Source organism: Mustela nivalis, assembly GCF_964662115.1.
Source record: "Mustela nivalis genome assembly, chromosome: 13".
Classification (NCBI taxonomy): Eukaryota; Metazoa; Chordata; class Mammalia; order Carnivora; family Mustelidae; genus Mustela; species Mustela nivalis.
This window is the reverse complement of record NC_139032.1, coordinates 25,484,270-25,507,458: the sequence shown is the minus strand read 5'-3', so window position 1 is coordinate 25,507,458 and position 23,189 is coordinate 25,484,270. Positions and strand designations below refer to the sequence as shown.

General features: G+C 38.8%; 1 protein-coding gene and 1 long non-coding RNA gene across 7 annotated transcripts in view; one reads left to right on the top strand and one right to left on the bottom strand.

Annotated features, from left to right (window-relative positions):
* The window catches only part of KIF27 (kinesin family member 27), an 87,125-nt gene that overhangs the window by 50,960 nt on the left and 12,976 nt on the right, over window positions 1-23,189 (top strand). For both annotated transcript variants that reach the window (XM_082695216.1, XM_082695215.1), the window contains exons 11-14: window positions 1,531-1,728; window positions 8,696-8,809; window positions 12,072-12,248; window positions 19,051-19,266. In XM_082695216.1, the coding sequence (XP_082551342.1) occupies window positions 1,531-1,728; window positions 8,696-8,809; window positions 12,072-12,248; window positions 19,051-19,266 (705 nt within the window). The remainder of the gene's footprint in view (window positions 1-1,530; window positions 1,729-8,695; window positions 8,810-12,071; window positions 12,249-19,050; window positions 19,267-23,189) is intronic.
* The window catches only part of LOC309846394, a 50,090-nt gene continuing 27,877 nt past the window's right edge, over window positions 977-23,189 (bottom strand). For 3 of the 5 annotated variants that reach the window (XR_014301905.1, XR_014301907.1, XR_014301909.1), the window contains 5 exons: window positions 22,775-22,866; window positions 10,523-10,600; window positions 8,073-8,202; window positions 2,405-2,514; window positions 977-1,391 (listed from right to left, as the gene is read on the bottom strand). This is a non-coding gene — a long non-coding RNA (uncharacterized lncRNA). The remainder of the gene's footprint in view (window positions 1,392-2,404; window positions 2,515-8,072; window positions 8,203-10,522; window positions 10,601-22,774; window positions 22,867-23,189) is intronic. The other 2 variants (XR_014301906.1, XR_014301908.1) reach the window with 1 other exon arrangement.

Here is a 23,189-nt window from a genome sequence, read left to right as displayed (position 1 = left end):
GTAGTTACCCGTTAAGTGTCTACATACCAGATGTTTCATATGTATTATTTAATCATTATTTAACCCTTTAGAGAGTATTTTTACTGTGTTTTACAAAGGAGAAAACTGAGGTTTAGAAAGGTAAAGTAACTCATTCAGAGTCACATAATTGAAGTGACTAATACTTTTCAGTACTCTAACATCTCATGCCATTTTACAATATTGAAATACTAGTGTTTTTATTGGTACAATGAAGTTATTTTTTAAGTTTTGAAAACTTAAATTCTTTTATTTAAAAAATCTAAAATCTGTATTCTTTATGTCTACATATATGCGGAGAGTATGTAGTGTGTTAATGCTTTAAAGCTGCTTACTATCAAAAGTAAGTTACAAAGCCAGTGTCCAAATCTAGGGATGGGAAACTACAGAGTCCTGTGGCCTTCAGGCTAGTGGTGCTCAAAGTCACCTGCAGATCATTCGTTATCCATCTATGATGAGAGAAAGGCACATAGGGGCACAGCTCCCTGTATCAAAAAGGTCTCAATGCAGACAATGTCAGGTGAACCCAACAGTATGCAAGCTGAGAACAATCTGTGACCAGTACTGGTGCTGCTCTAAGCGACAAAGCCTCTGTGAATGCCTAGTTAAATGAAAACGAAAGCTGTTTTTGCCAACAATTTATTGCGAAGATAAGGGAAATAACTGTAGTCTGTATAGTTTACAAATGATTTCACCCTTTTTATGTCATATGAGAGGTACTTAGTGCAATGTTAAAGCACATAGTACAGGTTTAAAATATATGTTTGTTTGATGAGGATTAAATTGGAACACTGATATTTTCTATTAGTAGTATAAACTCTGCAAACATTCACACATATTTTATGCTACTCATCAGTAATTTTAGCAAGATGAGGAGAAGCTTTAAGAGAGTTAAAATGGTAATTGTAACGGTTAGTCACTGTAAGGCAAATGGTATCAGTTCTGATTATCTTAACTCAGGGATTAATTATTCAGGTATAGCTGGATAAAAAAGAGGAGCCCAGTGGACTACTTTGCAATCACATGGAACAAATTTCTGTGAAAAGATCTCTAAGATGAATAGAGAAAAAGTGAAGTGAAAAAATAGTCTATTTAGAATATATATGAAGTTATTTGCATGCATATTAATTATTTCTGGAAGAATAATTAAGAAATTGGTAATTTGGTGTTGGGAAACAGAACAGTAGATTTGAGGTCTGAGATAAGTCTTTTAAAATAAAAGTACAGTTTTATATTTTAATTTTTATCATTTTTAAAAAACAATAAAAAAGCAAAGATACCAGTTTTGTTGTTTGGCTGATAAGTATCAGGGAGGCTCATCATTCATGAAATCTGGTGAAGATTACGATGGTGACCCAATTGTCAAAGTAGACCTGTAGGAAACAATTAAGAGCCTGTCAGAAATAATGAAAATCTAGGCAAAATGCTTACCTTTGTCATAGAATGAAAAGTTTAAGTTTACTGGAGGTTTGATGCAATTTTTCATTTTGAAATATTCCATATGATCTGCAGGTCTTACAGAAGAAGCAACAAAACAGTAAGAAATTAGCATCACTGTCGATCCAAAATGAGAAACGTGCTACTGAACTAGAGCAGAATGTAGATCACATGAAATATCAAAAGGTACAGCTGCAAAAAAGACTTCGAGAAGAAAATGAAAAAAGGAAGCAACTGGATGCAGATATCAAGCGGGATCAACAAAAAATCAAAGTAATACTGTCATACTTTCCTGCTAAGCCTAATAGGAAATGTTAAATGGCTCAGGGCTGACGAAGCCAAGGTCTCCATTTACTTGGCTTCTGAGAGATCTCACCTTGGCCTGACCTCAGTTGCTGTCCTCATTCACTTAAAACTTTGTTCATCTACATAGTAAAACCTATTTATTGAATTCTGAGTACTGTCTTGAAGGCTTTGACTTCATAAAAGAAGGTACAGTGATGACCGTTTCTCTAACAAGGACCTTTACTTGAGACTGTCAAAAACATATAAAGCTGACTTTTGAAAAAAATATCTAACATTTGGTAGGATTTCCCATTTCCAAAGTGTTTCGACATGGACTGTCCATGTGACAGCATGGGGAAAAGCACGAGGTAAAAATGGTACCATTTCATTCCTAATGAGCATAAGAATGATCAGACCTCTCTGTCCAGCAGTTCTGTGGACTGGATTAGTCTGGGGAGGAACTAAGGTTATCTGCCTGGGCTCTGGGGCCAGACTACCATGGGTTCAGATCCCAGCCTTCTCAGGTCATTTACTGAGAAAATCGCTTACCCTCTCTGAGTCGGTTTATTGTCCTCGAAAATGGCCTTAATCATGCCTACCTCACAGGGCTCTTTTGAAAAGAGGACGTTGATAATGGTCATGACCAGCAATAACAAACGCTTACCTGGCAGTAGCTTCCAGGCTCTTTTCTGTTGAAATGTTAAGCTGAACTAAAGCCTTGGGACATAATTGATTTCAAGATTTTTAACTTTGGAATATAATCTATTCTTAGACCTTAAAAAAAAACACACACACAATTTAGTGATGCAACAAAAGGTTAAATAACATTTAAGCCTAGTTACTGATTCTTTTTTTTAACAGCTGTATTGAGATATCCTTCCTATGCCATACAGTTCACTCACGTAAAATATACAGTTCAGTGGGTTTGGGCATATTACATTACTTTTGTAAATTTTGGTAAAATAAATATAAAATTTTCCATTTTAATCAAGTTTAAATGTACAGTTCCATGACATTGATTACATTTACAGTGTTGGACAACTGAGACCACTAGCTATCTTCAAAACTTTTTCATCACTCAAAACAGACACTCAGAACAAAACGTTAAGCAGTAATTTCCCATTTCCCCCTTCCCCTCCAGCCTCTGGTAACTGCTAATCTAATTCTGTCTCTTCGACTTTTCCTATTCTAGCTATTTCAAAAAGTGGAATCTTAAAATATTTATCCTGTGTCTGGCTTCTTTCACTTCGTATAACATTTCAGTGTTCATCTGTGTTGTAGCATGTATCAGAATTTCATTATTTTTTGTGGCCAAGTAATACTCCGTTGTGTGTCTAGACTACATTTGGTCCATCCATTCATCTGTTGGTAGACACACAGGTTGCTTCCAACTTTTGGTTACTATAAGTAATATTGTGGTAAAAATTGGCCTACAGGTTAACTATTCAAGTCCTAGGAGTGGAATCTCTGGGACATATAATTCTATGTTTCATTTTTTCAGGAATCAACTGTTTTTGGTAGAGAACAGAACCATTTTACATTCTGACCAACAATGTATGAGGGTTTTAATTTCTCTATATTTTTGCCAACACACATTTTTTTCTTTCCATTACAGTCATCCAAGCATGTGTGAAGTGGTATCTCATTGTGGTTCTGATTTGCATTTCCCTAATGACTAATGATGTTGAACATCATTATAGGCCATTTGAATATCTTCTATGGAGAAATGTCTTTCAAGTTCTTTGTCTGCTTTTCAAATGGATTATCTTTTTAATTAACTCATAGGTGTTCTTTATGTACTCCAGACATTAAACTCTCATATGCATTACTTCCATATATTTTTCCCATTTCTGTAGGTTGTCTTTAAACTTTTCTTTTTTAGGGGGGTTTATGGGCAGAAAGAAAGGGAGAAAGAATCTTTTTTTTTTTTTTTTTAATGATTTATTTGCTTTAGAAAGAGTGAGCATTTGAGTGGGGGGGGTGCAGAAGGAGAGGGAGAGAGGAAATCTTCAGCACAGTCTCGGATCAGTGTAGCGCCTGACGTGGGGCTCAATCTCACAACCCTGATACCATGACCTGAGCCGAAATCAAGAGTTAGATACTTAACCGACTGAGCCACCCAGGTGCCCCAAGAGAATCTTAAGCAGGCTCCACTCCCAGTATGGAACCTGACAGAGGGCTCGATCTCACAACCGTGAAATCATGATCTGAGCCAAAATCAAGTCAGATCCTTAATCAACTTAGTCACCCAGGTGTCCCTTTAAAGTTTCTTGATAATATTCTTTGGTGGAGCAAGATTGTTATGATTTATCTATTTTTTCTTTGGTTGTCTGTGCTTTTGGTGTCTTTCAAAGATTCACTGCCAAATGGGAAGTCACAAAGATTTACCCCTTTGTTTTCTTCTAAGAGTTTTATGGTTCTAGCTCATGTTTAGGTTGTTGATTGATGTTGAGGTCAAACTTCATTCTTTCGCATGTGGAAATCTAGTTGTGCCAGTGCCATCTGTTAAAGAGATTATTCTTTCCCCACAGAATGGACTTGGTACCCTTGTCAAAGATCAGTTGGCTGTAGCCTTATGGATTTATATCTAAACTCAGTTCTGTTCCATTTGTCTGTGTGTCTGTCCTTATGCTAGCACCACACTGTTTTGATTATTGGCTTTGCAGTTAGTTTTGAAATGGAAATAAGTCCTTCAACTTTGTTGTTGTTCTTTTTCAAGATGGTTTTGATCATTTGAGACCCCTTGCAATTTCGTATGAATTAAAGAATCAGCCTTTCCATTTCTGCAAAGAAGGCCATTGGAATTTTGATATGTATTGCACTGAATCCACAGAGTTCTTAGGGTGTATTGACATCATGACAATATTAGGTCTTCCTACTCGTGAGCATGGGCTGTCTTTTATTTAGGTCTTCTTTAATCTCTCTCAGCAATCTTTTATAATTTTCAGTGCACAGACTTTTACCTCCTTGCTTAAATTTATTTCCAGATATTTTATTCTTTTAGATGTTATTATAAATATAATTATTATCTTAATTTTCTTGAGCTACTCATTCTTAATAATGTAATAGTTATTATAGCAGTAGTTAACATTTATCTTCAGTCAGTACTATTCTAAGCACTTATGTGCTTTGTATCTCATTTAATTCTTTTTTTCCTCCAGTATTTTCAAATTTTTTTCCTCCTAGATTCTTTCTTAACATCTTAGATTTTTCTCATTTTAAAATTATCCTCGTTAGGGGCACTCGAGTGGCTCAGTGGGTTAAGCCTCTGACTTTGGCTTAGGTCATGATCCCAGGGTCCTGGGATCGAGCCCCACATCAGGCTCTCTGCTCAGCAGGGAGCCTGTATCTGCCTCTCTCTCTCTCTGCCTGCCTCTCTGCCTCTCTCCGTCAAACAAATAAATAAAAATTTTTAAAAAAATAAATAAAATTATTCTCTTTAAACCTAATACTTTTCTCTTTCTTTTCCCCTTAATGACCAAACTTGTTGATTAGAAAGTTGACTGGACCTGTTTCTAGCTCTTGTGCTTCCATTCATTTTCTCATCCTCTGCAGTCTGGCATCTGGCTCCTGGCTCTACCATCCACTCCAAAGCTCTGGAGAAATTCACTAGTGCTCTCTCTGTCACTGAAGTCCTTATAAAACCTCAGCTGTATCCAGCATAGTTCACCACTCCATCTTGAAATATTTCCCCCTTGTCCTTCCCCTTGGTTTTTCTCTGTCTTTGCTAATTCACCCTACACTATCAGCCCTTCACATAAAAGAATTCCTCCGAGTTCTAGCTTTATGCCTCTTCTGTACTCTGTCTTAGGTACTTCATCTTTTTCCATCGCTACAGTTCAAATCTGACAACTTCCAAATTTAATCCTTAATCCTGGATTTGCCTTTGACCTCTGGATTCCTGTGTCTGGCCACTGACCTCTTCATGAGGTTGTCTTATAGATGAATTCATGACCTTCCTTACATCTCTCCCCACAATTCCCCCTCCCTGTTCCCTCAGGGAAGAATACGTAGCTTTCCATGTGCTTTTCCAGACATTTCGATCCATTCAGATAGGTGAACTAACAGTCATCCTTGGCTCTGTCTTCTTCCTTATAACCCATGAACCACTAAGGCCTATAGATGCTGTTTCTGAATATCTTGGATCTGTTCGTTTCTCATAACTACTGCCAACAACCTAGTTTCTGTGTTATGGTCGTTCCTCCATTGTGAAGATTAGGCCTGCCTGTCAGTCACATGATCTTTGGTCTCAGCTTCTCCTCTCTCCTAGACCATAGTTTAAACCAACAAAACACAGCAGTCTCTAAATCTCAAAATAAGAGGTGTTTTTTTTTTCTTTTCCCTAAGCAGTGTATAGTGCATAGTGTGCTGAAATGCAAATCTGCCTGTAACTTAAACTTTTTACATTTTTATCTAGGGCAGTTTCGCTTCTTTTGGCCATATCTCTCATTCCAGGGAGATGACCCTATTTAAAGGTAGAACGAGTATCCAGGAAAAGGAATGGTCTGCCCCAAAGATCTATTGAAGTTTCCACTACTTCATGCAAAAATAGAAAACCTGCTCACAGTCCTCTGTCGGAAGCTAACTTTGCTCAGAGACCTCTGTTTAGAGCTAACGTTCTAGCATTGCTGTTTGTTCGTTCTCCATTTGACTAAACCACTTCCAGAGAATACTAGGATTTCTGCACAGGTTCTCGTTAGAGCAGCAGTTCTTACCGGAAGTCTGTGGAGGAACAATAAAGAAAAGGCATGGGAACCCCTGAAACTGTGGGCCATTGTGTGATCTTGAGCTTTTTACTTCTCTAAGTACCAGGTTCCCCTTCTACACCATGGAGTTTTCGATAGTCTCTGTCTCGTAAGATGACTGTGAGGATTAAGTGGCATAATTAAGTAGCTGTGAGAAGCCTAGCATCATAACCAGTGCACAGCTACTTTAGTATTACAACAGGGATTAGATTATAAGATAAAGGCAGTAATATCCAGAGCAACAGGTAGCAGAGAGGGTAGGACCTACTGCAGTTACTTTTAAAGCGTTGATGGAGGGAGACGCATAGCAGACAGTTTGCTCCCAGTGCCCATAAGGTGTCTTTATTTCTACATCTTGGAGTTGTTGTAACTGTGACTGGGGCTAAGTTATAACTACGGACCAGAGCCTGGGCAGCGTGAGAAAACTAGTGGGTCAATATAATGGGGTCAAATTCACTTGTAATACAGTGCAGATGAACAGACCAAGTAGAAATGTGTTATTTAGTCAATAGAAGCCCTCTGTTCTTTATAATACCTGCACCCCTCTTGTTCTGCCCAGCCCTTATCATGATAATTGCTGGAAATACAGGAACTAACCACATGTCAACCTGTTCAGACTTTGTTCTGGTAATTTGGCCATTTTCTTTAAATTCCCAGCTCTCTTGAATGAGAATGTGCAGTTTCTTAGTCTCTCCCATCGTCCACCCTGTGCTTCTCTCCCTGAAGAGAATGCAGTTTATGTGGTGGTTGGGTATATAGCTTTCACTGCATCGCATGGCGTGGAAGGGAATTTCAACCAACTGAATTTCAGTTGGTCCCTGGGAGTGACTGTGACCGCTGTCCCTTGTCTGCCTTTCTTTGCCCTGATGAAGCAGCCCAGAGCTGGTGTAACATGTAGTCTGGTCTTGCTTTCAATTTAGAGCTCCTAGGCACTTTGGCTTCATTTCATCTCCTAATGGCATTGTAAGTCCCCGTGGAGGCGGCTGGGTCTTCTGTCTAGCTTCCTAGCCCAGTGGCCTGTCCTCATCTTCAGTGTTGGGGTCAGGGCCCCATGACAACTGATTCCCATTGGCTGTCAGGTTCCATGTCACTTGAGGCCATGGAATCTATCATCAGTCTGTCTTTGCTGACTCTACTTCCCACTCCGTCAGCGAGCCCGGGCAGGCCCACGTGGGTGTGGGACCTCTGCACTGCGGTCTGCCTTCTCTCCCTCTGCCCTCAGTGATACCTTATTCTCCCCCTTTCGGGGCCAAAACGCACGAGGCCAGGGACACACATCTTTATTACCACCTCTTTTCTCCTTTCTGCCCTTCCCAAGGCTGGAAAATGAAAGAGTTTCCTTCTACTTTCTTTATATCAGTACTTCTGAAATTATCTGTGGAGAAGGTGCAGTTTTCCTGTTGTTATTAGTTCGTCACAGCCCAGTACTTTTGTAAAACATGAACTGGTCGTAAAATGAAATAAAAAATTAAAATACAAATAAAAATCCATCTTTTCGTTATTATGGCTATTAATATTCAACAGACATAAAATTACTCTGTTCCATTGTTTTAAAGGTTTCTAAACACTTTCAATTTCTATACTTACCCATCAGGGACCAGTAAGAGACAGTAATGTGGACCAACCCACTTTGGTTCCTGGCCTCCTTCCTTATTCCTGCTATGCGTTAGTGGTGGGTAGTAGCATCTTCTCTAAACCCCAGGAGAGCATCCAGGGCCTATTAAGATGTGGATCGAAATGGAAGAAATTTCGAAAATACTCTTCATAGGACCATGATCTATCTTGGAAGGCTGTTCACATGCTGCAAAATCCTGTTTCTGAATGCCAGAAATGGAATACTTCTTTTCATATTTCTACTGTCATAAATTCTAATATCCCTATGGCAGATAGGTACCTTGGATAGCCCAACTAAAGGACATGAGTTCAGAAAGGCAGAATAGAAAAGCACCTTTGTAATTTTCAGACTCTTATCCCTGTTACACTGATTTGTGACATTGGTAAACCATGGGGAAAAAAACCCTAGTTTTGTTAATATCTCCTGGTTTTTGCTTTGGTGAGGGGCTGACATTGTTTTCTTCTCAAATAGCTCCAGCTATCATCTACTCATTCTCTTTCTTTTTACAAAAATATTTAATAAAATAATAGATAAATATTCAATGATAGCCAGGTAGTAAAAGCAATAAGATGTTTTCGATTTCTGTTCTCTGCAGGAACTAAAGTTAAAATCGGAACAGGAAGAAGCTCTGAAACTGAGAGCTGAGGAGCTTGATGCATTTAAGATGAAAAAGAGAAAAGGTTCGTTTGGAAGAACAGACCAGCTCCAGGTTTGTCTGTCCTATTCAGTGTTTCCTGCTTTCTGTTTGCTCCGATGATGGTCTAAATGGAGGTAGAAAATGGTGGACTCTGAATAAAATCTGCAAACACTAGACCTTGCCACTTGAATACAAATTTTCTGGTATTTCGCTGAAATGTGTGTCTCATTAAAAAATTACTCTCTCATCCAGAAATGTGCTGTGTTCTTATTTCAGTAGAAATGGATTTATTTGAATGTTGTAGAATGTATAAACATGAAATCCATGTTCACTAGATTGTTTCCAAGGGACTAAACCAGTCTTGATATTCAAATAAAGCCTGGCTTATTCCCACGGAAACAATATATGTCTAAGGATCAGAGCCCTCCCTCCGATTCCTATGTAACTAAATTACATATGTACCACATATGATGAATTAAAAAGTTTTTGTTTTAATGCCACATTTAAAAAATGAAATCCAGGGGCACCTGGGTGGCTCAGTCAGTTAAACATCTGACTCTTCATTTCCGCTCAAGTTATGATTTCAGGGTCAAGAGATTGAGCCCCATGTTGGGCTCTGTGCTGAGTATGGGAGCCTGCTTGGGATTCATTCTCTCTCCCTCCCCTTCTGCCCCTCCTCAGCTCTCTCTCTCTCTTTCTCTTTAAAAAAGAAAGAAAGAAAGAAAACCATAAACTAATCTCAAAGTTTAAAGAAACAACATCTTTGTTTTATGTAAATTCAAAATGGCAATTCTAAAAATGTTACTGAAAAAAATAATGCACTGAAAACTGTAATTATGCTTAAATGCTAATATGTCACCTTAATGCTGAAAAATTTGTTTTTTAAATTTTATGTATCTTAATAATAAGATTTAGTACCTGAATGTATTTCCAATTTATTTGTTCATTTTTTAAAGATTTTTTTTTTCATTTTTTAAAGATTTTATGTATTTATGAGAGAGAGAGGGAGAGTGAGCACCAGAGGAGGGAGAACTGAGGGAGAGGGAGAAGCAGGCTTCCCACTGAGCAGAGAGCCCGACGTGGGACTTGATCCCAGGACCCCCGGATCATGACCCAAGCCACAGGCAGATGAGACACTTAACCGACTGAGCCACCCAGGCGCCCCTCCAGTTATTTATTTTACTGGTGTGTGTTAGACACTGGTTAAAGTGCTATCACCCTAACATTCCATGCTGCTTGGTAATAGTATGTCTGGGCAGACAGGGTATGCTGGGAGTAGGAGAGATAGGAATGCAAAGAATAGTGAGACCTGTTTTTCAAAATGTTAAGGATCTAAATTTTAAATGAATACGATAACCAGAAGATTCCCACAGCTTGCACTCTGTAGATTAAATATATTAATAAAACAAAAATGAAACTTCATGTTTTTTTAATATTGTAAAACAAAAACACACTTTCTAGGATTGGACTGTAAACAAGAACAAGATTATAAGGTAATCCATATGAGTATCCAAAGAGCTTAGAGTAGGACATTGATTTGTAATGAAGCTCCTTTATAAGAAAGCATTTAAAATTGGGACTGTGTGATAGGAACCTTTGCTATAAAAAGAGAAAAACAAATCAAGAAATTTTCAGAAAACTTACTAAGATACAGTGAATTATACAAATCATAACCTTTATTATTCAAATGCAGAAAAATCTATTCATTTATTATTGTTTCCCTAAAAAACTTGTATTACGTGGACTCCTACCTATTTTTCAAAGCACTATTAAAATATTACTTACTCTGTGAGGCCAGCACTGACATTTCGTCCATTTCCCAGGCAGAGCCAATCTCTCCCTCCATTTTTGCTGACACGGTACCTAGGAGTTAGGTGTATATAGAATTTATTATCAATAATCAGAGTTTTTCAGGTCTCCCTCCTGTTGGAATGGACCTTACAAAAGACCTGTTATTCATCTTTCAAACTCCACATACAGTCAAGGAGTGTTTATAGAGCATTTTATCTAATTGGTAGACTTCGTAGGGTCTCATATACAGAGTTTCTAAGGTAGAACCAGATACAACAAAACTAAAGTATTTCTGTAGCTGCTCTGGGATAGCCTTCCTGTTTCTTATGGTTGTTTCTTATGAATGAGCTACTATTTTAGGCTTCAGTTATATTTGGATGTGATAGCGCTTGTAAAACCTGCTAGGTAGGTCTGGATGGAGGTCTACATAGCTCTGGATCTTCTTTGCTTTGGCCATCTTGCTCTCTTTTTCTTATGCGTATTCACTATCTCATTTTATTTTTAACCCTTTTTTTTTAAATAAAGATTTTATTTATTTGGGAGGAAGAGTGAGCCAGTGAGGGGAGGAGCAGAAGGAGAAGCAGAAGCAGACTCATGATCTAAGCTGAAGGCAGACACTCAACCAACTGTATCTCATTGTTTTAATATAGATTTCTAGGCACCATTTTTAAGCTGGAGAAGAACTGGAAAATAGTGCTGTATTGATTTGTTTTCCCATTATTTGTTGTTTAGCTTGGTGTCGCTATGTCTGCAGTACAGATGGGCACTTGGTAGAGTTCATCTTGGGTAGGCATAGTCCATTCATATTTCTGTTCTCTTTGTTTCTGGGTGTCCTCCATTCAAGAGAATACTAAGATGCTTTTTTCAGGAATCTTTTCAGCTCTGTTTATTTTATAACTACTTGATGTTGACAGGCTACCGTGCAGAGTGCATTCCCGTGCTCCACCATATGTGTCTTCCACGGGGTGGGTTCATTTATTCACTTCGTTGACTGATGGAATCAGGCATTCATTCAGTCAGTCATTTGACATTTTCCTGAAGCCAGTCATGGGCTGGAAGTATACCAGGCATGGGGGATAGAGAGGCAGAAAAGACAGTCTCTGCAGTCCATCGAGGAACTCAAGAAGAGGAGAGAGACTGTAGAGCAGCTGGCAGCCTAAGTGCTACGAGGAAGGTGCGCTCCTCTGTGACCGAGAAGATCCCAGCATGTTCTCACAACTGACCCTTCATATCTATGGAGAAAACTGTCAGCCCTTTCTTTGTCAGCCTAGACAACCCCAGACTTGAACATATTTGGGGAAGACACCTTTATTCCTTATAAGACACAGCAAGATGTTAACTGGAGCCATTCTTGATGGGTTTAGACAGGAACAGTTTTACTATCCTCGCTGGGAGTTTTTAAGTGTTCACTTAAGGTGTTTCAGGTAGTTTAGAAATGTTCATTTAGGGTGTTTTAGGCAATCAGAAGTTCTGTTATTACCCTATTCATCTTATGGCAGAAGAAAAACAAGTGATGTAACTTTTCTTTGGAATTTTAATGTAGAAAATGGATGAGCGAAAGAAATGGCTAGATGAAGAAGTAGAGAAAGTCCTGAACCAACGCCAAGAACTGGAGCAGCTGGAAGAAGACTTAAAGAAGCGAGAGGCCATCGTTTGTAAGAAGGAGGCCCTGTTACAGGAGAAGAGCCACCTAGAAAATAAGAAACTGAGATCAAGTCAGGTATTCTCTCTGTTATGCTCTTTGACTGTGGTTGTAAGCCAGTGAAGGAGGATTTTTTTCCTAGGAAGTAGGCAGACCACTGTGAAATTCGAAACTGCAAGAAAATCTGTTCTGGTTTTCAGTGTATTTTGCATGTTAGTGCTTATTTAATGACCACTAAAATCTATCGCAATTTTAACATCAAATGTTCCATGTTCTGCCAAGTATGATTAACTTTTTTTGGCATTGAAAAATTATGGTAAAATATACGTAGCATAAAATTTGCCATTTTGACCATTTTTAAGTGTATGATTCAATGGCATTAATCACATGTACAAGGTTATACTACCATCACCCTATTTCCAAAACATTTTATTACCTCAAATAGAAAGTCTGTAACCATGAAGCCACAACTCTTCATTTCCCCTGGCAACCTCTATTTAAGAAATAAATTGTACCGTTTGATGCTGTAGAGAGAACACTGGTAATTTGGAAAAATAGTCTTAAAAATGATCTAAACTACCCGAAGTTAGGGGTTTGCAGGGTTCCTTTAGAAGAAAGACTTTATGTAATGAAGATATGTTCATTTTTCAGATTATAATGAGGTGGGGGCCTTTACAAGAACTTTTGCTGGAGAACTCGGGTTTTATAAGCCCAAAAAAGGGATTTTTATGAAGGAGTTTGCCTCAATTTCAAGTTCTGCAAAAGGAATGATTGTGGTGGGAGAAGGAGAACCAGGCAATAGCTTTTTTGGATGTAGCTGTAGATATTTTCAACAGCAGCACCAATGGCTTCTGAAAATGAAGCTGTCTTGCCCCAGACTTGAAAAGGACTTTTTACCCAGCAGGCCGAGGACACAGAGTAATGGAACAGAGAGAATCAGTGACCTCCCTCTATTAGATCTGCCTTTCAGCCAGTGTCTAGACCAGTCGGATCTGAGATGGTGGTGGCGTGTTCTCAACCTCCCCTCCTCAGGATGGCAGGTAGACAAGCATGGAGACCTGCACTTACCTCTTCCCGCCCTCCATTCCTCAGTCCTGTTCAATAGCTAGTAGCACCAGGCTGTGGGGCACAGGGGTAGGGACAGCCCCTCCAGCCAGCTTAGTTGCTGGTGCTGTATCCAGGTAGCTTGCTCACGCTGGCTGTCAGGGTCAAGTTTTAAGAGCTAGCCCTCAAAACATGTCAACCACAGCAAAGGAGATGAGCAAATCAAAATATCCACGTGAGTAAATAGAAGAAAATAAACTGGGACTTTTATGATATGTTATGTATCACAAAAGAAATAAAAATGAAAAATAAAAAGGAATAAGGAGGAAAATATTTTTCCTGAAATAAGTTTACTTCATGATCCAAGGGAATAAAACGGGAAGTTTTCCCCTTTCAACACAATGTAAAATTTAAGAGCAAGAACATACTGAGATAGGTAGAGACATACAAATAAATGAAACCCCCAGCAGAGCAAAGTGAAATGGATTCTTTGAAGATTGTTTTAATGAAACAGAAGAAAAATTGGAAACTGTTACATTGCTGGGTTCTTTTCTGAACAAAATGTAAATAGATTACATCTTTTTTCAGTGTTTAAGAAATACAAGATTCAATCCTATGCATTTCGGACAAGGAGTGTGATACTAAAAAATATTTTCATACCATATACAATTTCAACTCAAAATAAGTCAAAGACCTAAATGTAAAATAAAACTATAAAACTCTTAGAAGAAAACCAAGGTGTAAATCTTTGTGACCTTGGGTTAAGCAGTGGTTTCTTTGATATTACACCTGAAGCACAAGCAATAAATAAATATTAGATAAATTGGTCTTAGTCATAATTAAAAACATTTGTTATGCAAAGGCCACCATCAAGAAAGTGGGTGTTGAAAAGACAACCCACAGAATGGGTGAAAATATTTGCCTATCATGTACCTGATAAAGGTCTTGTATCTAGAATATATAAAGAAGTATTAAAAATAAAAAGACAACTGAGTTTAAAAATGGACTAAGGATCTAATAGACATTTCTCGAAAAAGAGATTCAAATGGCCGATAAACATGAAAGGATGCTCAACATCACTAGCCATCAGGGAAATGCAAATCAAAACGTAGATATGCTCCTACTTTACACTTAGAGGACAGCTGTGTCCGCCTGGGTGGCTCAGTGGGTTAAAGCCTCTGCCTTTGGCTCAGGTCATGATCTCAGGGTCCTGGGATCGAGTCCCGCATCGGGTTCTCTGCTCAGCGGGGAGCCTGCTTCCCCCATGTCTCTCTCTCTGCCTGCCTCTCTGCCTACTTGTGATCTCTCTCTGTCAAATGAATAAATAAAAATCTTTAAAAAATTTTTAAAAATTAAAAAAAAATAGGATGGCTGTGGTCAGAAAACTAGATGAGAAGTGTTGGTGATGATATGAAGGAATTGGACTTTTCCTACGCTATCTGTGGGATTGGTGCAGTTGCCTGGGATGACCATTTGCAGTTCCTCAAAAGGTTAAACACAGAGTTACTGCACCACCCAGTGGTGCCACTCCTAGTATCCATCCAAGAGAAGTGAAAACACGTGTCCACACAATAACCTGTGCATGAAAGTGCATTACGGCATTACTCATAATAGACCCCAATGGAAAAAACTCAAATGTCCATCAGCTAATGAATGGATAAACAGAAAGTGATATATCCGTACCATTGGATATTACTCAGCAAGAGAAAGGAATGAAGTTCTGATCCATGCTACCACATGGATGAACCCCAAAATGTTGTGTTAAGGGAAAGGGGCCAGCCACAAAAGAACACGGATTTATGACTCCATTTATATCAATGTGCAGATGAGGCAATTCCATAGAGACAGAAAGTAGAGTAGTGGTTATTTAGGGCTGGGCTGTGGGTTGGGAAGAAAGGAATAACTGCAAATGGGCATGGGGTTTCATTTTTGGGGAGGGTGAAAATGTTCTAAAATTGATTGTGGTGATGGTTGTGCAATGCTGAATATACTAAAAACCATTGAATTATACACTTTAAATAGGTGAGTTAGGGGCTCCTGGCTGGCTCCATTGGTGGAGTATATGACTCTTGATCTTGGTCTTGTGAGTTTGAGCCCCACATTGGGTATAGAGATTGCTTAAAAAATAAAATCTTGATCAATAAAATAAGTAGTTGAACTCTATGATATGTGAATTATCTCTCAATAAAGCTATTACGCAAAAACTATATATCCATAAAGGGAAAAAAAAAGATAAGACAACAGAAGACAAAAGATTACCAAGAAATATAAAATGGAAAGCAACAAATAAGTAGTTTTTTGAAAAAAAAAAATTATCAAAGGGATTATCAAAGGTAATAAAAAAAAAAAAAAGAGGCTGCAATCCAAGCGCCTTGAGAGGGACATCAGTAAGAGCCATAGCTGTAGCATTAGTCTTTTTTTTTTTTTTAAGATAATAACATCTTTATAAAATAGAATTCACATAGATAAAATTTAAAAAGACTCAGAGATGCACCTGGTGGCTCAGTTCATTAAGCGTCTGACTCTGATTTCTGCTCAGGTAGTGATCTCAGTCGTGAGATTGAGCCCCATGTGGGGCCTGGGATTCTCTCTCCCTCTCCCTCTGCCCCCCACCTCCACCACCTCCACTCATGCACATGTTCTCTTCATCTAAATAAATGAATAAGTAAAATCTTAAAAAAAAAAAAAAAAGACTCAGAAATGAAGGTACCGAGATTTTCAGAAGGCAGGAGTGAGGCATAAGGATGAAAACAGAGAACCATGAGGAAGTCATTCTTTCCCACTCTGAATCGAGATAGTTTATCTTCTGAATGTTGAACCAGGTACAATAGAGGTTTGGGTAAATCAGAATACTCAGCAGGGAACAAATGAAAGGCCAGTCTACATATGAATCCTGAGACAGCCATTTCTTAACCCTGCTTGGATCCCAGAATGCTGGCACCCAGATTTATACCTCCCAAGCGGGACATTGGTGGATTTTCTGAAACAGTTTATGAAAAAAAAGGCCTACAAACACCAAACACCCTAGGACACCCCCATCTAAGTGGCCAGACCCTAGATATACACTATGGTAACAAAGCATACCCACCACACAGGATATCAGCATTTTCATACCTGACTCTTCCATGGGACAACCATTTCAGGAATGTTACTAACATGGAAGACAGAGACTGAGAATAAAACAAAAAAAAGCTCAGAGACATTAGAGATAGGCGAAGGAGCTGAAAAAGCTTCCAACAAATCCTTAATATTCGTCAAGGTGGTGAAAGGTGATGCTCTATCCATTAAATGGGAACTGCTGAAAAAAAAAAAATGGGAACTGCTGGAAATTTTACATATAGAAAATGGGGGGAAAAATTTAGTTGGCAGATAAATCTGGAAAGTCCAACATCCAAGAAATAGGAATTTTGGAAAGATATAACAGAGAAAATGGGAGAGGGGATTATCAAAGATAATATAAAAATTTTTCCCAACTCCGAGGACATGAGACTCTAGATTGAAATAGGTCATCGAGGGCCTGATAAAATGAGTGCCAAAGGTCTATCATTGTGAAGTGTTGAGTACACTAAGGAAAAGATCCCAAAAGCTACCAAATGGAAGAGATGAGTCACTTGCAAATCTCAACAATCAGAATGACACTGGATTTCTTTACCTTCTTCAGTAGAAACTAAGGGACTTACAGCCGTCTTCAAACTGCAGAATGAAAGTGATTTCCAATCAAGGCTTCTCTCTTGAGCCTAATTCTGAATCAAGTATGAAGGCAGAATAAGGACATTTTCAGGTGAAAAAATGATTTCTGACTTAGTCTTTCCGGAAAATACTAGAGGATGTGCTCCACAAACGTGAGGGCATCAGTTGTGAAGAAAGAAGACTCAGGGTCCTGAAAGTGTGATCCAACATGGAAATTCCCAGGGTAACACCGAAAGGAGGTCCTGGAATAACCAGTTTGGACCAGGAGGATGGAGACTTCAGACTAAATGCTTCCAGAAAAGTGTGAAACAGACAGACACCCTGATTTAAGTTTGGTCAAGTGAAAAAAAACAGTATTGGAGGAAATGTATTTTCTTTTAGGGGAAGAATCAGTAAATGGTACCAAAAGTTGTATCCTATGGAAAAGGGTCATTTTATACTAGATAGTTCAGATGTGAGTAATATTCACAAAGCCATGTAAACTGAGTATTGATTTATTTTTAAAAATTCTACTCATTTATTTGAGAGAGTCAGTGAGCGAGATAGAGCACAAGTTGGGGGAGGGGTAGAGGGAGAGAGAGAGAGAAGCAGGCTCCCTGCTGAGCGGGGAGCCTGATGCGGGGCTCCATCCCAGGACCCTGGGATCATGACCTGAGCCAAAGGCAGATGCTTAATCTATTGAACCAACCGGGTGTCCCAACAGAGTATTGATTTAACATAAAATTGCAATATACCTTATTTTGGGAGACTAGAGGAGTGGGAAGTAGAGGAAGCATAATGGTGCCAAGTCTTTATCTTCCATAATAGTCAGTCAATAGACAATATCTGAAATGGGTCATGTTATTTAGGAACATGGACATTAACACCAGGAGAAACGGCTAGAAAGGTTGAAGATGATTGCTTCTGGGGAGTGGGACTCAGGTAAAAGGGTGAGGTAAGGGGCTGCTTTAAAAAAAATAATAGTAAACTTGTGGTATCGGATGGGGAGACAAACCATGAGAGACTGTGGACTCTGAGAGACAAACTGAGGGTTTGGGAGGGGAGGGAGTGGAAGCTGGGTGAACCTGGTGGTGGGTATTAAGGGGGGCACGTATTGCATGGAGCACTGGGTATGGTGCATAAACAATGAATTTTGGAACACTGAAAAAAATTAAATTAAAAAAATTTATAATTTTTAATTATATGTACATATAATTACTTAGATGCAAAGCTATTTTTAAAATCCTCGTAGGTTAGACCATAATGAGAATCTCCATTACTGTAACTGACCATATTTTCTGACCAGAATGAAATAAGAATAGAAACAAAATACATATTTAAGCAGCGACAAACCAAATCTCAACCTTTAGGGGAATTATAATATAGTTATAAGCCATAAAACCATGTAACAGACCAAGGAAGGAAAGTTTAATTTAGGAGATAATAAAAAAGAAAAATACTACATCTCAAAACCAATATTCTGTAGTCTGGTGCGGCCAAGCAATGCCTGACAATAAATTCAATAAATTCAACATTTAAATCTCCATTTTTTGGGGTTGGGGGGGACAAGAGAATATGAATGGAGGCAGGAGGGAGGAAAGAGGCAGAGAGAATTTCAAGCAGACTTCACGCCCACGCAGAACCTAACATGGGACTTGATCTTACTACCCTGAGATCATGACCTGAGCTGAAATCAAGAGTCACACACTTAACTGATTATGCCATCCAGGTGCCCCTTGAATCTCTCTATTTTTTTAAGGTGTGTTTATTTTTATTTTTATTTTTATTTTTTTGTTTTTTTTGGTCAGAGAGACAGCTCACACAAGCAGTGGGAGCTGCAGGCAGAGGGAGAAGCAGGCTCCCCTCTGAGCAGAAAGCCTGATGTGGGACTCGATACTAGAACCCTGGGACCGTAACCTGAGCTGAAGGCAGATGCTGAACCAACTGTGCCACCCAGGCATTCCGAATCTCCATTTAAAAAAAAAAAAGACATTCAACTTAAGATTTTAGAAAATGAACCCTGCCCCTCAACAAAAACCCCACGGAAAAACAACACTGTGGGAGCTAAAAATATACTCAGTTAATAATTTTCTCTATTTTTCTAGTTTGTATGCCACCTGAATTTCAAATAACTGTTTTGGGGGTGTTTGGTGATTGTGTCTTTTAGGTCTTAAGCACAGATAGTTTGAAAATATCAACTCGCCTGAACTTGTTGGACCAAGAGTTGTCTGAAAAGAATGTAGAGCTTCAACACAGCACAGCTGAGGAGAAAATAAAGATTTCAGAACGAGTTCAAGCCCTCCAGAAAGAAAAGGATCAGCTACAGAGACGAAGGAACAGTGTGGATGAGAAACTTAAAAATGGTAGTGTGTTATCACCTGAAGTAAGTCAGTATGCTTTAGAACTGGAAGTGCTCTATGATGGGTCGCTCGAATGATTTCCTTTGTCTCTGTTAACTTAAACATAAAAATGAGAAATCTGATAAACTTTGTTTGCTTGAGACTTTTGTCAGATGTAACCAGTTTACGGGGTTCCTATTCCATGCCATAAGCCATGCTTGACTAGAGACTGTGATACCCTCACACACAGGTCCATGACGTGGCTCCTTTCCAGCATTGCCAGGGACTGGGACACTAATGCTTCCCTTGAGTAGGGCCTTTCTCAGCTGGGGTTTGTCATCGACATCACAGAATATAGAAGATGATTCAAAGGGAATCTTTTCCTCAGTTCTTTCAAAGAGAGCACCTACCATCTCTCTATGCTTCTTTCTCGAACAATCCTCAGTAACCCGTCTCGTACTATGGATGGCTAGGGCACTAATGGTTAATTCTTCCAGAAAGTCCCAACCTTTGAGAGCATGTTCCAGACAGTAGATGCATGGAATTCAAATCCCAGTAAAAATAGCTTTGATAATTTATCAGTTACAGTTAGATTATTGAACACTACATCTGAAACAAATGATGTACTATAAGTTGGCTAATTGAATTTAGATTTAAAAAAAAGAAAAAATATAAAAACAACATAAAAATCTAAAACCTCTGAGTGTGAATCTTCGTTTATGAGGAGCATATGGCTCCTCTCACCTTTCTTTTTTTAAACTATGTAAAAATATATTTATGGTTGTGAAATTCCCCCAGACTGCCCATTTTCAAAATTTTACATCAATTGGCAGTCCCGTCCCTTACTTTATCAGGCCAAGTATGAATTTTTGAGCCTGAATTTTCTCTGCAAATGTTTATTGTTGATGTCCTGTCATGATCAAAGCAAGAAAAAATTGCTAAGAGAAAGTGAGTAGTTGGGAACCCCATACCTTGCTGAATCTTGTATAGTGTTAGAATGGAGCAAGCCAAAGAGACTGTTAAGGGGGCTGGTTAAGAAGGAACAGGAGCAGGGCACCTGGGTGGCTCAGTGGGTTAGCCCTCTGCCTTTGGCTCGGGTCATGATCTCAGGGTCCTGGGATCGAACCCCACATGGGGCTCTCTGCTCAGGGGGAGCCTGCTTCCCGCTCTCTCTCTGCCTACTTGTGATCTCTCTTTCTGTCAAATAAATAAAATCTTCAAAAAAAAGAAGGAACAGGAGCAAGGGTTTCATAAAAAGATTGTTGTTCACTGCATGGATGAAAGGAATTGAAGACTGGATCGGGGGTAAGGTGGCATCATAAACCTCATTTCCCTGTTTCATAGTCTGAGTTTGTGCATAGGATCACAGAAGCAGACTGTCCTCCTGAGGGTGTTAAATTAGAGCCTGGCCTTGTAGATTTGAGGGTTGTAAGATCCTTAAATAGCGCAAAGTAGGAATATTTAAGGATTTCTTGCCTGCCCAGGACTGTTACTGGGCCCTATGAAAGAAACCAAAGAAACTATAAAAAGCATTATGCTTCCTTTGAGAAATTCATACTCTATCTGGGGAAAGTGACAGATACAAGAAAACTCTATACCCTGAAGAACATTTAAAAAAGCAAGTGATAACAATATACTAAAACTATACTTGTTACATTATTTATACAAAACGATGCAGTGGTCATTTGCAGGGGAAGATTCATTGAGGCAGCTTTGGTGGGTTGGACTCTCGAGCTGTATTATGAAAACCATGATACTGGTGGATATAAGAAAGAAGGACTTTGTAGCTAGAACACCATTAAGTAAGGCATGGAGAAGGGATTGAGCAAATGATGTTTGCAGAAGGGTTGAGGGCCCGTTGTCTTCAAGAAACATTGACTTTTCTGTTTCACATGGAATTCTGTGACTACAAATCTTGATGTAGAGTTTGTGGTGAAAACCATGAGTAATATCTGTTTAGCATCTCATCTGGGATTGGTTTGAGGGAATGATGAGCCCCCTGCCACCGTGGGGTTCCAGTAGCCATGTGAGCTTCTGAGCGGCCTCCTTCCACAGGGCTGGTTCTTCTGAGCACCACTCTGAGGTGGGCTCTGCTCTCACCACTGTTTCCTTAAAGCCAAGATTACTCTTACTGGATAGATCTGCCAGTGACAGATGATCGGCCACGTGAGATTCTGATGCAACACAAGACATCAGTAACATCTGGGTGGAACAGTCTGCTGCTTCTAACTCTTTTAACTAGTTTAGGATTATTTTTTCTTTCCACAATAAATTAAATTATTTTCATAATCGTACTGCTTAATGAGAAGGGACTGATTTTAAATCACTATACTAGTACAGGATTACCCAACAATTTAATAAAAACAAATACTTACTTTTTTGGGAAAACTCCATAAAGAAATTAAAAAAAAAAAGTGGCTCCATTTTTCTAATGCAGAGCATTAGAAAGTGGTTCTAATTGCTCAGTAAGTGGGATATAGGAAGAAAACATAAGAACTATTATATCTATGTTTATTTCATCTAATACACTTTCAATATCATGTTTTAACATTAGAACATGCATATAATTTATGGAGAAATATACAAATATGCAGGGCTTTCTTAAAAGGTTTTGCTCTGTTTGCTTGCTTGTTTGTTTGTTTTACTGATGGGGGTGTGTGACCTAAACTGTTGGGAAACCTGAGTTAGGTCCTTGTTGCTCACAGTGTGAGGTCTCTATCAACAGCAGGAGCCTCAGTGTGGGAGGGGGGCTGGGGGGTGAGCCCCTCTAGACCTGCTGAATGAGAAATCTGCATTTTAACAAGATCCCTGGTGCCTGTGTGTAAAGCAGTGCTCTCTCATAAAGCATAGTCAACCCCATAATCTGTTGTTTGTCATGGGGCAAATTTTTTATCCTGGGCCAGTTTCTCATTGCCATTCATAGTACTTCCCTAACTTAGGTCCAAAACTATAGAAACTAAATTTCTGCTAAGTTGTTCTCAGACATATATAAAGGCAAACTCTTTCCACATTTGTTTTTGGCAAAATATCATAGTATGCATTATTCAGAAGTCAAATATGTACTTTGGATAACCCACTTTTATTTTCTGGTTCCTCTTACCCATTCACTGATGTAACTTTCAGGGCTTAAGTTTGTTTTTCTTAAAAAGTTGAATATTATTTTCTTCCAGATGGAGTGATGATCAAATCATCAAATTCTTGATGATTAGTGATTGCCCAGAGAAGCAAAATAGCCGTTAAATATATCTTTTCAAAATGGCTCTTTCAGAAGATTTTTATAAAGTGGCTTTTATTTTATTTTATTTTTTTAAGATTTTACTTATTTATCTGACAGAGAGAGATCACAAGTAGGCAGAGAGGCAGGCAGAGAGAGGGGGGAAGCCGACTCCCCGCCAAGCAGAGAGCCCGATGAGGGACTCAATCCTAGGACCCTGAGATCACAACCTGAGCCAAAGGCAGAGCCTTAACCCACTGAGCCACCCAGGCACCCCGGAAAGTGGCTTTTAAAAATAAGTATTATTCAACCTCCCACTAGAATAGGTTATTACTTACCTTTCCCCTGAATTCCAAAACAGGAGTTCTGGAAGTCACATTAACTATTCTTTAGATAGATTGGAAATTTAACCTCCTTTTCCTTTGAAGTGCTGGAGGAAGGAGTGGAGAGAAATATTTGGGTCATCTAATCAGACATATGAAAATATTTTTTTCTCCTTTTCCCTCATAAACCCATTCAGCAGATAAATTAATTGAGTTTAAACTGTGTGATATATACTGTACTAGGCAGTAAGGACATGAGTATGGACAAGATGGTCAAGGAACCTAAAGTCGTGGTAGCCTCCACCACACATATAGGTAATACAGAAATATCTACCCAAGTCTCACTGGGTCTGAAATAATTTCTTACCAGAAATTTGAATACCCTCAAATAAGATGTTTGGATAGTTCGAAGAACTGCTGGGTTTTCTGA